Source organism: Haliotis rubra, unplaced genomic scaffold (genome assembly GCF_003918875.1).
Source record: "Haliotis rubra isolate DU_JTF1 unplaced genomic scaffold, ASM391887v1 Scf147, whole genome shotgun sequence".
In the NCBI taxonomy this organism is placed as follows: Eukaryota; Metazoa; Mollusca; class Gastropoda; order Lepetellida; family Haliotidae; genus Haliotis; species Haliotis rubra.
The window spans coordinates 1,867,913-1,886,481 of NW_025765414.1; the positions used below are offsets into that span (position 1 = coordinate 1,867,913).

The window sequence follows — 18,569 nt, forward strand, 5'->3', positions numbered from 1 at the left end:
ACATATCATTCATAAATCAAATTTGTATTGATTAGGCAACATATTATGAGTGAGTGAGTTCATTTTTATTCCACACTCAGCAATATTCCAACTATATGGAGGCGGTCTGTAAATAATCGAGCCTGGAAAGCAACTTATTATGAACAATAACTTAATGAACCATTAAATATTTACAACCTGTGCACTGTGTGCTTATACAACTTTGAGCTAGATATCAATGTCACAGTCAGAGTAGTCACTCGAGACAACAGATTCTTCAGAATCATAACAACTATCATCAGAACTGTCAGAGTCCTCTACTGTTGCCTTGAGAGCTGGATCTTGCAGTTCTGTTTCATTCTCAACATAAACAGTATCATTGTCATCTTTAGCTGTGAGAGTGGTGAGTTTTCTTTCTAGGTGTCGTGTTCTGCGAGGTTTTACTCGCAACCAATGATGGATGGCCTGAGTTGCATCGTAATCTTCCACCTCTTCAGAATTTAGTTGGACTGTCAAGAGATTTGACACTGTGGAGCTGCTCAGTTTGTTTCTGATTTCCGTTTTGATAATTTTTAGCTGAGAAAATCCACGTTCACATTCTGCTGTGGAGCCAGGTAAAGTCAACAGAAGGTCAATCATGTGCAGACAATTCTTGTGTGTCTCTCCATAGGTTTCCCACACAACATTCCAGGACAGTTCTGAAGGCTTGTGACTGAAAATAACGATATCACATTTTATAACTGAATGAAGGTTATCATTTTACTTTAGGCAGACTATATTCAAAACCTTACTAACATAAACATTTCTTCTTTACTTTCTTTAGTAATTCAACATAGCTGATGTTTATTTCCCATGTTAGTTACAAGCATCCATACTTGACAGTTCCCTTTTGAACATACCTAAACTGTAGATATGAAATGCAATGTACATCACCAAGTGTATATAAGCCTTTGCATTCATAGAGTGAGTGATAACCCTGAATGATACTTTCCACAGCATGCATCTTGTATTTGTCTATAGAGACTATAAAACACAAGTGCACTGTAATTGCTGATGTCTATACAATAAGAAGAAGATAAATCATGGCCTGCAATTGTTTTTCTTTACCTATTGTAGATCTTAGTTTTTAGACTCATCCACTCCTGGTCAATCAGATCAAGCTCAATGTCAGTACGGTCGGTGAGGAACTCTCTGTAGTGGTCTGTGATGGCTGTAAGTTTGTCTGCTCCAAACTCTTTGAAAAAAAGATCACATTTGCAAAAAATAAATGCCATATGGAGCATTTGTTGTTTCATGATTGCAACTGACATGTTTCATGAATTGTATTATGAAATCATCATCTGTTAACATATTAATGACGTAAAAAATGCCTCACATACTAGAATGCCTCTCAAAAGTTCATCCATGACATAAATACTCAATAAATTAGGAGTTTTTGCATAATATACAACACACCTGAATCAAATGTATCTGGCCATGACTTCAAATCTGCAAGGGAGGATGCAGAAAGTAGAGAATCAGTTATGTCGGAGAAACGACTTGACATGGATATGATGACTTCATTGAGCACCTTTTTCAGAGTGGACGATGAAACAGCCTCCAGACAGTGACTGGCCATGGAAAGTGTTCTTATTCTCTACTGCACGTAGATGAAATCCAGGTCTAAAATTAAACACAGTGCAAACTGTTAATAATGTAATATGCAAAATCAAAACATAGATGAATTTGCAATATTAAAAATAAAACAAAACTTTCTCAACAAAATGACTTACTTTTCTTTCATCTGTTCCAGAGTAGCAATAGTAGCCTTTAACTGTTCGTGGCACTCATGGATGGTCACATCCTTTCGTTGTAGTTCTGCTGATAGTTTGCTCAATGTGTTCAGGACGTCATGAAGAAATGAGCATACACTATAAGTGATCTCTGTGTTAGGAGCTTGAAGAGGACTTTGCTTTGATCTGAGCAGAACTGTCTGCACACCACTGCCAGGCCCTGCTGTCTGTAACAAGATTAACATGAACACTGAAATTAGTAACATTGGAACTTGATAATTTATAGCAGTAACTCAATATTGTGCAAGATGGTTTTAAACAGGTGAGCTGCTTGTTTAGTTTTGAATTTTAGTTTTTTTCGTTTAGTCAGTGCCGAACCGGCAAAGAAAAGTTTGATATTTTATTAATATCTTTAAAAGATGCCAGAGAAGTTTGATGTTTCACAAATATCATTACTTATGTTACAGAAATATTACCTGGCCAGTATGGTGAACAAAAGCTTTATAGCCTTTCCACAACTGCTGCAGAGCTGTGACAGTATGCCCAACCCATCTGGTGCCCCCAATCCTCGTAGGCATCACTGGTGCAACACCAAGTGATTCAAAAGATCCCTTTAGCATTGATCTGAATCAAAATTTTTATCATTAATAAAACACATAATAAGTTTGACAAATTCAAACAACAGTAAGCTCAACATCTAATTCTTTTATAACTGTCAAACACTGACTGTCACTGACAAGCAGAAAATTTAGAAAGAACATTGCCAAACTTATGCTCAAAGAAGCCATTATAATCTGATTGTATGATATTTTTAAACAGTACTAAATTGATTGAACTCAATACTGAAGCAAAACTAAAAATAAACAAACCTTCAACCTTGAACTTGCAAGTAGCGCTAATGAAATTATGAAGTTTCATGGCTGTACAATTTACTGAAATTAAACAAAATAAAATTAGGTGTACAAATTATAAATTACAAAAACAATTATAAAAAGCAAAAAGACAATAAAATTATGTACTTCATGAAACAGAGAGTTTACAAAACTAAAAAATTACATAGTCAAATTAAAAATTTATGAATAAAATAAGGGTAAATTAAACTAACAATGAATGTGAAGAACTGAAGCCTTAATTCTTAACTGTCATTACAGTTTTAAAAATGTGTATGCTAACTGCCAAGTCCTTCCAGATTTTAATACCTTTCAGTTTGTTGGGTAAAATTAAACACCATGTTTTTAGTTATTTACAAGAGCAATTGAAACATTTAATTATAATAATCATTTTCACAAATTTGAATTAGCTTAAGCGGTATCTTATCTTTTAATAACAAAAAGAAAGGATTGACATTAAAAAGTTAACTTACCTTTGGAGATAACCTTTGTAGAAAGAGTGAGAAGATGAAGCATTTTCATAACGTCTGCATACTGTTTTGATGTTTTGAAAGCTGCCTTGAAGCACAATTCCAATCTGTGGGCCATGCAGTGAATCATGACAATGGCAGAAGAAATGTTTTTTTCTGAAGATGGACGATGACACCATTCTTTTTCCCAGTGTTAACAGATGCACCATCACAACCAAAAGGCAATCAGCCTATTCTTGACTGGAATATCTGTGAAAGTGTTCATTGCTTTGAGCAATGCTTGATAAATGCCAGAAGAATCTGCTCTTTTGACATGGATTAACTTGACGAAAAATACAAAGATTTTTTTCCTCTGATAGCACATCTGAGGTAGACAATTTCATTTTCTTGTGTGCTAACATCTGTGGAGCCGTCACTCAATATTGAAAAAGAAATTGGCATCTTTAATCTGTTGTTCAATTTTTCAAATTCTCAGTTTCTGCAATAGCTTGTGTAAACGAAGCAGCAGATTTATCTGATGCATATGCTTTACCAGTTCAATTCCTTTTCTGGCATCAAGTTTTCGTTGCCAAACGTAATCCATAAATGGTCTTGAATTTTTAGCTAGGGCATGACAGTTGCTAAACAGTGTATTCAGGGTTTTGAAAGCTTTTTGCATTCAGTTTTTCCATCGATTGCTCCGCTGGAGATTCCCGAAAGGTCTCATTTCCTTCGCTTTGTGAAATTCCACGGCCCTAGTATGACCAAATGACAGATGATAGGTTTTAAAGCATCGTGTTTCAAATTGAGACAACCAAGCACAAAAGGTCCACGTTTATATCTATCATAAGAGGAAGGAATCCTTGTTTTGCGACAGCGGGCCGTAACACGATCTGCATACTTTACAAAACAGAGATTGTTGGTCGGTTATCAACCAGGGAAATTCACGCTCCACTTACTCTGGTATTTACGTGTTCGTTGGGTTGTTTCTTACTCCTTACTCTTTTCTTTCTTCTCAATATCCTTTTCTTCTTGTGTTTTGGTATGAAAAATCTTTACAATTAGTCAAAACTGTGAATATATTTTTGACTGCGACATCGTGGTCTCCCTCACGCCGCCATTTTGTAACCAATACAAACGAGTAAGTAACGCTCTCTCTTTGATTGGTTCTTTTTTTAACCAATATTGCCTACTGATATCCAATCATAGCGTAGCTTACTAAACCAGCCAGTTTTAGTGTCCTATTACTATCTTCACAGTTCACTGGCAGAAGAGTTGTCCATGTATACTCGTGGCTTCCATTCATCTTTCTTAAATCTAAATATGACATGACAGTTAAAATGGAATGATCGTCCTGAGTGCGAACTGAAAAATGTCAACCATAAAAAATTCCAGCCAGACCATCGGGCTGGTGGAGAGAATTTCCAGGCAGCCCGACTCAACGTTTACCGGCCACGGGCAGTCGGGCAGGCCGTTATTTCGATCACTGACTAAACTCCATTTGTGGACGAGTTGTACATGTTTGTAAATACAACATTTGCGCAACAGATTTCTGGGTTATGCGTTTCTTTTTTGGAATAGTATACTTGGTCGTTTGTCAACTAATTGCCGATACTACCCCACACAGCTAAGTTAACCTGGTAGGTTTCGTGCCGTATGATTCTCTGGGGGCGGTGGGGTAGCCTAGTGGTTAAAGCGATCGCTTGTCACGCCGAAGACTGACTGAATGACTGAGTTTGTTTTTTTACGCCGCTTTTTAGCAATATTCTAGCAACATCACGGCGGGGACGCAGAAATGGGCTTCGCACATTGTACCCATGTGTGGGGATTCGAACCCGGGTCTTCGGCGTGACGAGGCAAAGCTTTAACCATAGGCTACTCCCACCGCCCCGTCACGCCGAAGACCCGGGTTCCATTCCCAAAATGGGTACAAGGTGTGAAGTCCATAATGTACATCTATTAGATGAATGCCCATTTAAATTACATCTAGCTGGATGAACGCCCTGGCAAATATACGACTGTTAGATGAACTACCTGATAAATGTACATCTATTAGATGATGATAAATGCCCATTTAAATGTACATCTAGTGGATGAACGCCCTGGCAAATATACGACTGTTAGATGAACTACACTGATAAATATACATCTATCAGATGAATGCCCATTTAAATGTACATCTAGTGGATGAACGCCCTGGCAAATATACGACTGTTAGATGAACTACCTGATAAATGTACATCTATTAGATGAATGCCCATTTAAATGTACATCTAGTGGATGAACGCCCTGGCAAATATACGACTGTTAGATGAACTACCTGATGATAAATGTACATCTATTAGATGAATGCCCATTTAAACATCTATTAGATGAATGCCCTAAAGTTGGATGAACGCCCTGGCAAATATACGACTGTTAGATGAACTACCTGATAAATATACATCTATTAGATGAATGCCCATTTAAATGTACATCTAGTGGATGAACGCCCTGGCAAATATACGACTGTTAGATGAACTACCTGATAAATATACATCTATTAGATGAATGCCCATTTAAATGTACATCTAGTGGATGAACGCCCTGGCAAATATACGACTGTTAGATGAACTACCTGATAAATATACATCTATTAGATGAATGCCCATTTAAATGTACATCTAGTGGATGAACGCCCTGGCAAATATACGACTGTTAGATGAACTACCTGATAAATATACATCTATTAGATGAATGCCCATTTAAATGTACATCTAGTGGATGAACGCCCTGGCAAATATACGACTGTTAGATGAACTACCTGATAAATATACATCTATTAGATGAATGCCCATTTAAATGTACATCTAGTGGATGAACGCCCTGGCAAATATACGACTGTTAGATGAACTACCTGATAAATGTACATCTATTAGATGAATGCCCATTTAAATGTACATCTAGTGGATGAACGCCCTGGCAAATATACGACTGTTAGATGAACTACCTGATAAATATACATCTATCAGATGAATGCCCATTTAAATGTACATCTAGTGGATGAACGCCCTGGCAAATATACGACTGTTAGATGAACTACCTGATAAATGTACATCTATTAGATGAATGCCCATTTAAATGTACATCTAGTGGATGAACGCCCTGGCAAAATATACGACTGTTAGATGAACTACCTGATAAATGTACATCTATTAGATGAATGCCCATTTAAATGTACATCTAGTGGATGAACGCCCTGGCAAATATACGACTGTTAGATGAACTACCTGATAAATATACATCTATCAGATGAATGCCCATTTAAATGTACATCTAGTGGATGAACGCCCTGGCAAATATACGACTGTTAGATGAACTACCTGATAAATATACATCTATTAGATGAATGCCCATTTAAATGTACATCTAGTGGATGAACGCCCTGGCAAATATACGACTGTTAGATGAACTACCTGATAAATGTACATCTATTAGATGAATGCCCATTTAAATGTACATCTAGTGGATGAACGCCCTGGCAAATATACGACTGTTAGATGAACTACCTGATAAATATACATCTATTAGATGAATGCCCATTTAAATGTACATCTAGTGGATGAACGCCCTGGCAAATAACGGAAATATACGAACTGTTAAATGAACTACCTGATAAATGTACATCTATTAGATGAATGCCCATTTAAATGTACATCTAGTGGATGAACGCCCTGGCAAATATACGACTGTTAGATGAACTACCTGATAAATGTACATCTATTAGATGAATGCCCATTTAAATGTACAGCTAGTGGATGAACGCCCTAGCAAATATACGACTATTAGATGAACTACCTGATAAATATACATTTATTAGATGAATGCCCACTTTAAATGTACATCTAGTGGATGAACAAACATCAAATATACAAATTAGATGAACTACCTGATCCAATGTACATCTATTAGATGAACGCCGATGTAAATGTACATCTAGTAGATGAATGCAGATTGTAGGGACTACTTTCTACAATGTAAAAACAACATCGTTTAGATTTATGGCCTTGTTTACGGTAATGTCAGTGCTAGTGCAGAAAATAGGCTCGCTAAATACAAAGTTTAGATGAACTAACCATGATAACTCGCGTGATAACCTATATATCTTGTCGATGAACGTTCTGCTGATACACCCTCTGACATGATGTGAGTGAGTGAGTGAGTTTGGTTTTACACCTCTTAGAGCAATATTACAGCAATATCACAGCGGTGGACACCTGAATTGGGCTTCACACATTGTACCCATGTGGGGAATCGAACCCGGGTGTTCGGCGTGACGAGCGAATGCTTTAACAACTAGACTTGCCCACCGCCCTACTGACAAATAAGCGATCATGGATGAACTAGCGATACATACTTGACACTGGATACCCTGCCATCTATTAGATGAATGCCCATTTAAATGTACATCTAGTGGATGAGCTTGGCTACCTGAAAATAATATTGTGTCAGATGATCTATTCGATGAATGCCCATTTAAATGTACATCTAGTGGATGATATTGCAAATATAAGTTGTTAGATGAACATGATTATTCATTATTAGATGAATGCCCATACATCTAGTGGATGAACGCCCTGGCAAATATACGACTGTTAGATGAACTACCTGATAAATGTACATCTATTAGATGAATGCCCATTTAAATGTACATCTAGTGGATGAACGCCCTGGCAAATATACGACTGTTAGATGAACTACCTGATAAATGTACATCTATTAGATGAATGCCCATTTAAATGTACATCTAGTGGATGAACGCCCTGGCAAATATACGACTGTTAGATGAACTACCTGATAAATATACATCTATCAGATGAATGCCCATTGAAATGTACATCTAGTGGATGAACGCCCTGGCAAATAAACGACTGTTAGATGAACTACCTGATAAATGTACATCTATTAGATGAATGCCCATTTAAATGTACATCTAGTGGATGAACGCCCTGGCAAATATACGACTGTTAGATGAACTACCTGATAAATGTACATCTATTAGATGAATGCCCATTGAAATGTATAGCTAGTTTATGAACGCCCATTTAAATCTATGGCCAGTAGATGAAACTCCTATTAAATGTACATTTAGTGAATGAACGCCCTGATAGATGTACTTATCATACAATGAATAGCGTTGTCGGCAGGATAAAGCCAACGGATATTTTCGGCATCCATTGGGGTCATATGCGGATAACGATGTAAATTAGAGAAATCATATGCAGATTGTAGGGACTACTTTCACAATGTAAAACAACATCGTTTCCGGATTTATGGCCTTGTTTACGGTAATGTCAGTGCTTTGATCCAAGAAAATAGGCTCGCTAAATACAAAGTTTATTCCTAGTGCAGGATATTAACCATCCCAAAACACACTCGCGTGATAACCTATATATCTTGTCGATGAACGTTCTGCTGATACACCCTCTGACATATGTGAGTGAGTGAGTGAGTTTGGTTTTACACCTCTTAGAGCAATATTACAGCAATATCACAGCGGTGGACACCTGAATTGGGCTTCACACATTGTACCCATGTGGGGAATCGAACCCGGGTGTTCGGCGTGACGAGCGAACGCTTTAACAACTAGACTTGCCCACCGCCCCTACTGACCAAATAAGCGATCATACTTGACACTAGGACTAGCAGATAGAGCTTGGCAAAATAATATTGGTCAAGTTATGTATACATGCTTATTCGTTCTTAACATTTAGTGGATGATATTGGTCAAGTTATGTATACATGCTTATTCGTTCTTAACATCTAGTGGATAAACGCCTTGGCAAATATACGACTGTTAAATGAACTACCTGATAAATATACATCTATTAGATGAATGCCCATTTAAATGTACATCTAGTGGATGAACGCCCTGGCAAATATACGACTGTTAAATGAACTACCTGATAAATGTACATCTATAAGATGAATGCCCATTGAAATGTACATCTAGTGGATGACCGCCCTGGTAAATAGATGTTTGCATAAGCTACATACAATTTGCTGTCGGCAATCTTGGTTGATACTACATGACTACGTTACTACTGAATCGAGATGTTCTTAATTCCAATGTGTTTACTTCATCCTGATGACACGATAATAAAACAAGCAGCTAGTCATATAATGAGTGATCATCAAATATTATTCTATGTACCTATTTAAAGTTGATTTCACATTAATTGATTTTTGCTTTTGTCGTATTGAATTTTGGGGGATTTTTTTGGTTTTTTATTTTATATTTGTTGAACGGGTGCTTGAAGAGACCTAGTCTAAATATTACCGCCCCTCTGACATATGTAAATAATGAAGATAAACGCCCTGGTTCTATTGGTACATGTAAGTTCTGGTAATTCACGCCCTGGCAAATATTGCCAAATGGAAAAATGAACATTATTCTTATTGGAAGTGGTAAATATGCCTCCGATAGATGTAGGAGTGGGCGCTTCATACAATACAACAAAGTATGTACTGTGACGTAACAACAAGAATCATAGCTTTGCGTCATTTAGTATGACGTACCAAGGAGGAGGGAACCACATACCTCCCGCTCTGTGTAGACCTCTGTCTAACAACTATTCAGTGTAGATATGGTAAGGGGCATTAATAGCTGCAAATATGATGGACATTATCATTCTAGATTAATCCTGACAACTACTTCTCCTATTTATTTGGGGACATCCCCGTCCGGCATAACCGGTTTCATTCTATTTAATGTTTTGTTACATATGCTATATTTGGGATTACACTTTCTCAGTAAAGTACAGATTCTAGAACTTTTGTTGAGTTGAGTCCCAATTCGGGATTCGAACCCACACCCTCAGACAGGCACCTAATCGCCAGCTCACAAAGTCAGCCGCCTAACCCGCTCAGCCACCGCTGCTACATTTGACCACTTTCAAAATGGCACTTTGTATTCATGTTTTCGGTTGTTTTTTAGAGAAATATATCTATTACTGTGGGCCTACACCTCGAGCGATGCATCACGAGAAAACAATGAAAGTCATGGACCAGAAAGAGAAATGCTTTCATATCATCCGTCACAGGGCTGTCGTGTATTATGTCACACATTCATCGTAAGTGTTAAAGAACTTGTTCAGTGGAATATTAGTTAAAGAACTTGTTCAGTGGAATGTTTGTTAAAGAACTTATTCAGTGGAATGTTTGTTGAAGAACTTGTTCAGTAGAATGTTTGTTAATGAACTTGTTCAGTGGGCAGGTTGTTAAAAAACGTGTTCAATGGGCAGGTTGTTAAAAAACGTGTTCAGTGGAATGTTTGTTAAAGAAGGTACTCAGTGGAATGTTTGTTAAATAACGTGTTCAGTGGAATGTTTGTTAAAAAGAAGATGTTTGTTACTCAGTGGAATGTTTGTTAAATAACGTGTTCAGTGGAATGTTTGTTAAAGAAAGTACTCAGTGGAATGTTTGTAAAGGAGCTTGTTCAGTGGAATGTTTGTTAAAGAACATGTTCAATGGAATGTTTGTTAAAGAACTTGTTCAGTGGAATGTTTGTTAAAGAACGTGTTCAATGGAATGTTTGTTAAAGAACTTATTCCGCGGAGGGTTTGTTAAACAAACCATTCAGTGGAATGTTTATTAAAGAATTTGTTTAGTGGAGGGTTCGCCGAGCCCCGTTGTAGAGAATGTATCATAAAACTGATAATGCAATCGATGTGAAAAATCAATATAATAAACTTATCACAACAATCGAATAATCATGAAAAATAGTTCACGAAGCAGGCACCACGTTCGATCTTCACACATTTTTTCAATGTCTGCTTGCTCTATATACTGCTGACGAACTTTCTGTATCACTATGGGATAGGGATTTTCCGATATGGATGATTATGAATGTATTGCTGGTAATATGGCTGCAAAGTATTTGCCAAAATCACTTAATCAAATTTCTGATACAGGGTTACTTCATTGCGAGAACGTATGGGTAAGAGAGTGAGTTTAGTCTAACGGCATTTCTAACAGTACTCTAGGTATGTCATGGCGTGCCCTCTTTATATAGGCAGTGTACGAACTAAGCCAAAACAACAGCCAGACATCAGGGCTAGTAACTTCCAAATGTTACCAGTCCAAAATGGATTTAACCAGACCTGACAATCCAAAGAAAAATATCTCACGTTTTTGTTGCAATGAATAATGAGCCTGAGACATGTATTTACGGTCTATTCACAACAGTCATTGTCAGAGAAATCCGTCTCCGAGTTTTATGCCGCACTCTTTAGTCTTTAGTTTCGGGCCGCACTCAGCAATATTCCAGCTAAATAATCGAGTCTGGGCCAGACAATCGAGTGATCAACAGCATTAGCATCGTTCTACACAATTGGGAGGACGATGACATGTGTCAACCAAGTCAGCGAGCCTGACCACCCAATCCCGTTAGTCGCCTCTTACGACAAGCATGGGTTACTGAAGATCAATTCTAACCCGGATTTTCACGGGTATAGTCAGAGTCGAAGGGATGGAACATGTTATCTATTTTTTAACTAGACTAGCTGGCTAGCTATAAATTTAGACTGTCCGTCAGATATCTAGCCCGTCTCGGGCGGTCGGACGGGCCTTATTTCATACACTGATGTAGGATATACATTAAACATTTCAAACGTTTTCTACGAACACCATAATGGTGCTGGCAAACCTAGTAACATAATCGAGGAGAACCTCAGTTCGAAACCACGATCAGAGCTTCCTGGCGTAACAAAGGCACGCAATTCTGTTCAGCAAAATATGACTTTAACATCAATTATCATAAGAACGACATCATATGAGCAGAGGATCATAACCCCAGTTTCTTTCGTGTCGCATTTATCAAATTTTCAGAATAAAAAGTATATTCCATGTTCGTCACAGGTTCGCGTAATACAAATTATGTTCAAACTGTGAATGAATGAGTGAATGAACTGTAAAATGATGGTTACGATACGAAGCCACAGAGCTTATAACATCAATATACTTTCTGAACATTTCGCTTTCTAAGTAATGCATATTTATGCCACCTAAGATAAGACCATTATTCATGATCAATGTTTATTAGCTTTTACTTTTCAGTAAAGTGATAGTTTTGAATATGAACACTAACCAAAGAGAATCGTGGTCACTACCTCGGGACATCACCACAGGTCATCTTCACGTGAGTACACGTTAAATATTGAATATTCTTAAAATTATATAATTTTAAGAAATGTCACTGCTTCCAGAAAGGACGGTAGGGTAGCCTAGTGGTTAAAGCGTTCGCTTGTCACACCGAAAACCCGGGTTCGATTCTGAAAGGTATTGGCAGTTTCAGCTATACTACTAATGTCTTGAACATGATTCATGTTTAGTAATAAAACCCATTTACTTAACCGCAGGGTCAGGGTTAGAATTGATCTTCAGCAACCCATGCTTGTCGTAAGAGACGACTAACGGGATCGGGTGGTCAGACTCGCTGATTTGGTTGACACGTGTCATCGTATCCCAATAGCGTAGATCGATGCTCATGATGTTGATCAATGGACTGTCTGGTCCAGACTCGATAATTTACAGACCGCCATCATATAGCTTGACGAGTACTGAGTGCGGCGTGAAACAAAAATAGTCATTAAAATATGACTCTTTTTTATTACACATGATCGTGACTTGTATTGCTCGCTTTCATAATATTCATCCCAACCCAGACTCCCACGTGTATATCTGTACGATGTCCAAATATACCGACTGACTGGCAAATTGCAATTCATTAATAGGGGAGACAAAACCCTTTCCATCATCCATAAGAAATCTTAGTCAGTTTCCGTCTATACTAGGAAATGAACATGTGTTTTTGCTGAGTGTTTAATGTCCCTAAACTCCAATTTACTTTCATGCATGTCAGATAGTGATGTTTAAAGCTATGGCCAAATCACAAACCATATTACCTTCATGTCTGATAGTGATGTTTAAAGCTATGGCCAAAACACCAAGCAATTTACCTTCATGTCAGATAGTGATGCTTAAAGCTATGGCCAAATCACCAACCAATATACTTACATGTCAGATAGTGATGCTTAAAGCTATGGCCAAATCACCAACCAATATACCTACATGTCTGATAGTGATGCTTAAAGCTATGGCCAAAACACCAACCAATATACCTACATGTCTGATAGTGATGCTTAAAGCTATGGCCAAAACACCAACCAATTTACCTTCATGTCAGATAGTGATGCTTAAAGCTATGGCCAAACCACCAACCAATATACTTACATGTCTGATAGTGATGCTTAAAGCTATGGTCAAATCACCAACCAATATACTTACATGTCTGATAGTGATGCTTAAAGCTATGGCCAAAACACCAACCAATTTACCTTCATGTCAGATTAAGTGATGCTTAAAGCTATGGCCAAAAACACCAACCAATATACCTTCATGTCTGATAGTGATGCTTAAAGCTATGGCCAAATCACCAACCGACTTACCTACAGGTCAGATAGTGATGCTTAAAGCTATGGCCAAATCACCAACCGATATACTTACATGTCTGATAGTGATGTTTAAAGCTATGGCCAAAACACCAACCAATTTACCTTCATGTCTGATAGTGATGTTTAAAGCTATGGCCAAAACACCAACCAATTTACCTTCATGTCTGATAGTGATGCTTAAAGCTATGGTCAAAACACCAACCAATTTACCTTCATGTCTGATAGTGATGTTTAAAGCTATGGCCAAAACACCAACCAATTCTACCTTCATGTCTGATAGTGATGCTTAAAGCTATGGCAAAAACACCAACCAATATACTTTACATGTCTGATAGTGATGCTTAAAATATATGGCCAAAACACCATCCAATTTTACTTTCATGTCTGATAGTGATGCTTAAAGCTATGGCCAAATCACCAACCAATTCTACCTTCATAATCAGATAGTGATGCTTAAAGCTATGGCCAAAACACCAACCAAATATACCTTTCATGTCAGGATAGTGATGCTTAAAGCTATGGCCAAAAACACCAACCAATTTACCTACATGTCTGATAGTGATGCTTAAAGCTATGGCCAAAACACCAACCAATTTACCTTCATATCAGATAGTGATGCCTTAAAGCTATGGCCAAAGAAACACCAACCAATTTACTTCATGTCTGATAGTGATGTTTAAAACTATGGCATAAACACCATCCAATTTACCTTCATGTCTGATAGTGATGCTTAAAGCTATGGCCAAAACACCAACCAATTTACCTTCATGTCAGATAGTGATGCTTAAAGCTATGGCCAAATCACTTACCAATATACTTACATGTCTGATAGTGATGCTTAAAGCTATGGACAAAAACACCAACCAATTTACCTTCATGTCTGATAGTGATGTTTTAAGCTATGGCCAAAACACCAACCAATTTACCTTCATGTCTGATAGTGATGCTTCAAAGCTATGGCCAAACACCAACCAATTTACCTTCATGTCTGATAGTGATGTTTAAAAGCTATGGCCAAAACACCAACCAATTCTACCTTCATGTCTGATAGTGATGCTTAAAGCTATGGCCAAAACACCAACCAATATATTCCTATACATGTCTGATAGTGATGCTTAAAGCTTATGGCCAAAACGCCAACCAATTTACCTTCATGTCAGATAGTGATGCTTAAAGCTATGGCCAAAACACCAACCAATATACCTTCATGTCAGATAGTGATGCTGAAGCTATGGCCAAAACACCAACCAATTTACCTACATGTCTGATAGTGATGCTTAAAGCTATGGGTAAATCACCAACCAATTTACCTTCATGTCTGATAGTGATGCTTAAAAGCTATGGCCAAATCAACAACCAATATACCTTCATGTCTGATGGTGATGCTTAAAGCTATGGCCAATCACCAACCAATATATTACATGTCTGATAGTGATGCTTTAAAGCTATGGCCAAATCACCAACCAATATACTTACATGTCTGATAGTGATGCTTAAAGCTATGGCCAAATCACCAACCAATTTACCTTCATGTCTGATAGTGATGTTTAAGCTAGGCCAAAACACCAACCACCTTACCTTCATGATACGATAGTGATTCTAAAAAGCCATGGCCAAATCACCAACCAATTTACCTTCATGTCTGATAGTGATGCTTAAAGCTATGGTGAAATCGCCAACCAATTTACCTTCATGTCTGATGGTGATGCTTAAAGCTATGGCCAAACCACCAACCAATTTGCACCTTACAGGTCGAATGGTGATGCTTAAAGCAATGGCCAAAACACCAACCAATATACCTTCATGTGTCTGATAGTGATGCTTAAAGTTGCGACCAAATCACCAACCAATATGCTCTTACATGTCTGATAGTGATGCTTAAAGCCATGGCCAAACCACCAACCAATCTCTACTCTACAGGTCAGATAGTGATGCTTAAAGCAATGGCCAAAACACCAACCAATATACCTTCATGTCAGATAGTGATGCTTAAAGCTATGGCCAAATCACCAACCAATTTACCCTCATGTCTGATAGTGATGCTTAAAGGTATGGTCAAATCACCAACCAATTTACTTTCATGTCAGATAGTGATGCTTAAAGCTATGGCCAAACCACCAACCAATTTACCTAAAGGTCAGATAGTGATGCTTAAAGCAATGGCAAAAACACCAACCAATTTACCTTCATGTCTGATAGTGATGCTTAAAGTTATGGCCAAAACACCAACCAATTTACCTTCATGTCTGATAGTGATGCTTTGAAGCTATGGGCTTCAAAACACCAACCAATTTACCTTCATGTCTGATAGTGATGCCTCAAAAGCAATTGCCAAAACGCCAACCAATTTGTACCTACATTTGTCTGATAGTGATGTTTAAAGCCATGGCCAAAACACCAACCAATTTACCTTCATGTCAGATGATAGTGATGCTTAAAGTTAGCGGCCAAAACACTGGCTAACATAATTTACATGTGAGACAGTGTCCCCAAGCTCCAAAATAGAAAGAACTTGTGAAATAAAATTGAAGGTACAATGACTATAAATTTGTATTTTTGAATATGTTGATTTATTTGCGTCTAGTAGCCCCTTTTTATTTCCCCCACCATTGCGCCAGAAGATCTCGCTCAAAGCTGGACCATGTTGCCTACTACGTGTTATGTCTATGGCGCACATTATCTCCGCCCTAGAACATCACATAAATGCACTGTTAGGAAAGTGTCAATGGATGTTGTGGGTCTGTTAAATGTCCGTATTACTTCCTATCGGAAAAAAACTGGGGCAAAACCTGGGCTCGATGTGGTTTGACATTGTCATCAAGCATTTGAAACTTCCAGCCTATAATATGTAACGACATTTCGTAAACATGTCTTCTGTCCGTCAGTTGTCCACCATAATAACACACTCAGTTCCAAATGTGTGATCCTCTAAACAATGACCCTCCCTCCTCCATACCGATCATATGCCATGCATTGTTGACCTGGTCCAACCAACTACCGCTAGCATCGCCGACAAAATGTTCTGTCTCATCTGAGAATCGGAGGCAAAACCTTCCTTGGTTTGTGTGTTTGCTTGACCTTCAGCCCGTGCCTGGCGATGGCGAGTTCATCATGAGCTTTGCTGCCTATGTTTTGATTACATCATTCACATGACGCCTTCTTTTCAGGGAGGTTGCATAGAACCGGTAGATGTTGAAAAATATCCTTTCAGATCTTGTACGGATATCTCTATTAATAACATGAAGAGATTTGAATCGTTTTCTCAATGTAATTAATAAAATGAGACGGTCTTGTGTAGGTGACGGTTTTAGGCCCTGCACTTCTTTGACTCACTGCAATCCCACCCATTTGATCTTCACATTGAGATAATGTCTCAGAGGCATTTTAAGCATGGAGTTAGTCCAACTGAATTAGTGTGCACGTGTAGTCTGTGTGCATGTGAGTGAGTGCATGGTTATATGCCGCTTTTACGCCGCTTTTAGCAATATTCCAGCAATATCACGGCGGGGACACCAGAAATGGGCTTCACACATTGTACCCATGTAGGGAATCGAACTCGGGTCTTCGGTGTGACGAGCAAACGCTAGGCTACCCTATCGTTCCTGCATGATGTGAAGTTTCAGTCGCTATAAAAGTGTTCAGATGTCACATGTCAACAATAGCCAATTGTAACTCGTTAATTTCCTTAATTTTTGGTCTGTAGAATATAAACTGACGATCCAAAGAAAGTTGCCACATGCTTTGGTGGACTCTAAAACGAACACTCAAGTTATGTTGATGTAAACAAATAATTATATTTCATTAATGTGCTATCAATCTTGCACAATATCGAGGTGATGTCGTTTGATACCAACTTGGAAAATCAACTGTGTAACAGTTAGTGAACCCTGTGACTGGGGACTTGAGATGACATCCATCAATACCTCGTGGGACTTCCTCTGGCAAAAGACTGCATGCTCCACAACGCTTTCTCATGGATGACGTCAGATGACGTAAGCCGGTATGCGTTGCCAAGTATCATTTAAGGCCTGAAGATTAGTTGGCTGGGGACGTCTCCCTCAGCTCTCTACAAAGATGATCCGATAGGTGTTCTGTGGGAGACTTGTTGTGGAGAACGTGAGGGGCCATGACAAGACGGCTACATTGACGTTAATGAGAAAGTTCTGAGTGATCCTTGCTGTGTTGGGACGTGCATTGTCTTATTGCACAAGTTTCCCCAGTGGTTGTTGCTGCAAGAATGGCATGGCAGGTCTCAGGACTTCGTCAATTTACCGTTGTGCATTCAGGTTGCCACGGATGACAGCCTGTTGGGTCTTCTGGTCATCACAAATCCCACCCACACCATGAGACCACCACCTCGTTGGGGATGGACGTTTTCGACACAAGTTGGGAGCCTATCTGTCGTTTCTACGGCGGTACACACGAACTCTCCCGTCTGCATGGACCATATTAAATCTACTCTCATCAGAGGGACAGAATACGTTGCCATTCTCGCCGCTGCCAACATCGTACACCTCGGGCCCACTGTAGTCTGGCGAAGCGTTGTTGGGCGATCAGCGCCATCCCGCGGAAGGGTCGGATAGGCCCTGATACCGACATGACGCAATCGTCTCCTCAGTGTGTGTCGGCTTACCCGGTCAACCAATGCCGTTGCTGCAGATTCCGTCACTGTCAGGAACCGATTGCGTAGATATCTATCTTGTCCGGGTGTTGTGACGCGTGGTCTACCACTCCGAGGTCTGTCACAGGTTCTGCCAGTCTGGTGCTACCGCGGGAACAACTTAGTGATGGTCTGACGTGAGCATCCAAAGGTTCTTTGGCGTCCCCGTCATGGCCATGCCAATGGCTCTCTCCCTCTCTTCTGGCCTTAAACGTGGCATCGCTCTGATGTTTTTGGTTGATGTGACAGTGTGTGTGACCATTTGGATTGAAATATATAGTGGTATCTGCATGGAATTCCATGGAAAAACGAAACACGTATTTTTG

The 18,569-nt window shown here is 38.8% G+C and overlaps 2 protein-coding genes across 2 annotated transcripts; both read right to left on the bottom strand.

Annotated features, from left to right (window-relative positions):
* Nucleotides 1-8: 8 nt before the first annotated feature.
* On the bottom strand, nucleotides 9-1,574 carry LOC124269767. The gene is made up of 3 exons (XM_046704808.1): nucleotides 1,435-1,574; nucleotides 1,087-1,213; nucleotides 9-691 (listed from the first exon to the last, which is right to left on the bottom strand). The coding sequence occupies exons 1-3, from the start codon at nucleotides 1,523-1,525 to the stop codon at nucleotides 208-210; spliced, it is 702 nt and encodes a 233-aa protein (XP_046560764.1). The 5' UTR covers nucleotides 1,526-1,574; the 3' UTR covers nucleotides 9-207.
* A 6-nt stretch (nucleotides 1,575-1,580) lies between these two features.
* On the bottom strand, nucleotides 1,581-18,182 carry LOC124269726 (the record flags this gene model as incomplete). The annotated part of the gene is given in 6 exon segments (XM_046704754.1): nucleotides 1,581-1,641; nucleotides 1,752-1,881; nucleotides 1,884-1,978; nucleotides 2,617-2,683; nucleotides 3,115-3,291; nucleotides 18,065-18,182. Coding segments are annotated over 6 exon segments (648 nt in total), but the record flags the coding sequence as incomplete, so codon positions are not given.
* Nucleotides 18,183-18,569: the final 387 nt, after the last annotated feature.

Coding starts and splice junctions, on each gene's coding strand:
- LOC124269767 (XM_046704808.1), bottom strand. CDS start 1,525: ATGTCAAGTCGTTTCTCCGACATAACTGATTCTCTACTTTCTGCATCC. Junction 1,214..1,434: donor GCCAGATACATTTGATTCAG/GTGTGTTGTATA, acceptor TTTTTTTCAAAG/AGTTTGGAGCAGACAAACTT. Junction 692..1,086: donor AAAACTAAGATCTACAATAG/GTAAAGAAAAAC, acceptor CGTTATTTTCAG/TCACAAGCCTTCAGAACTGT.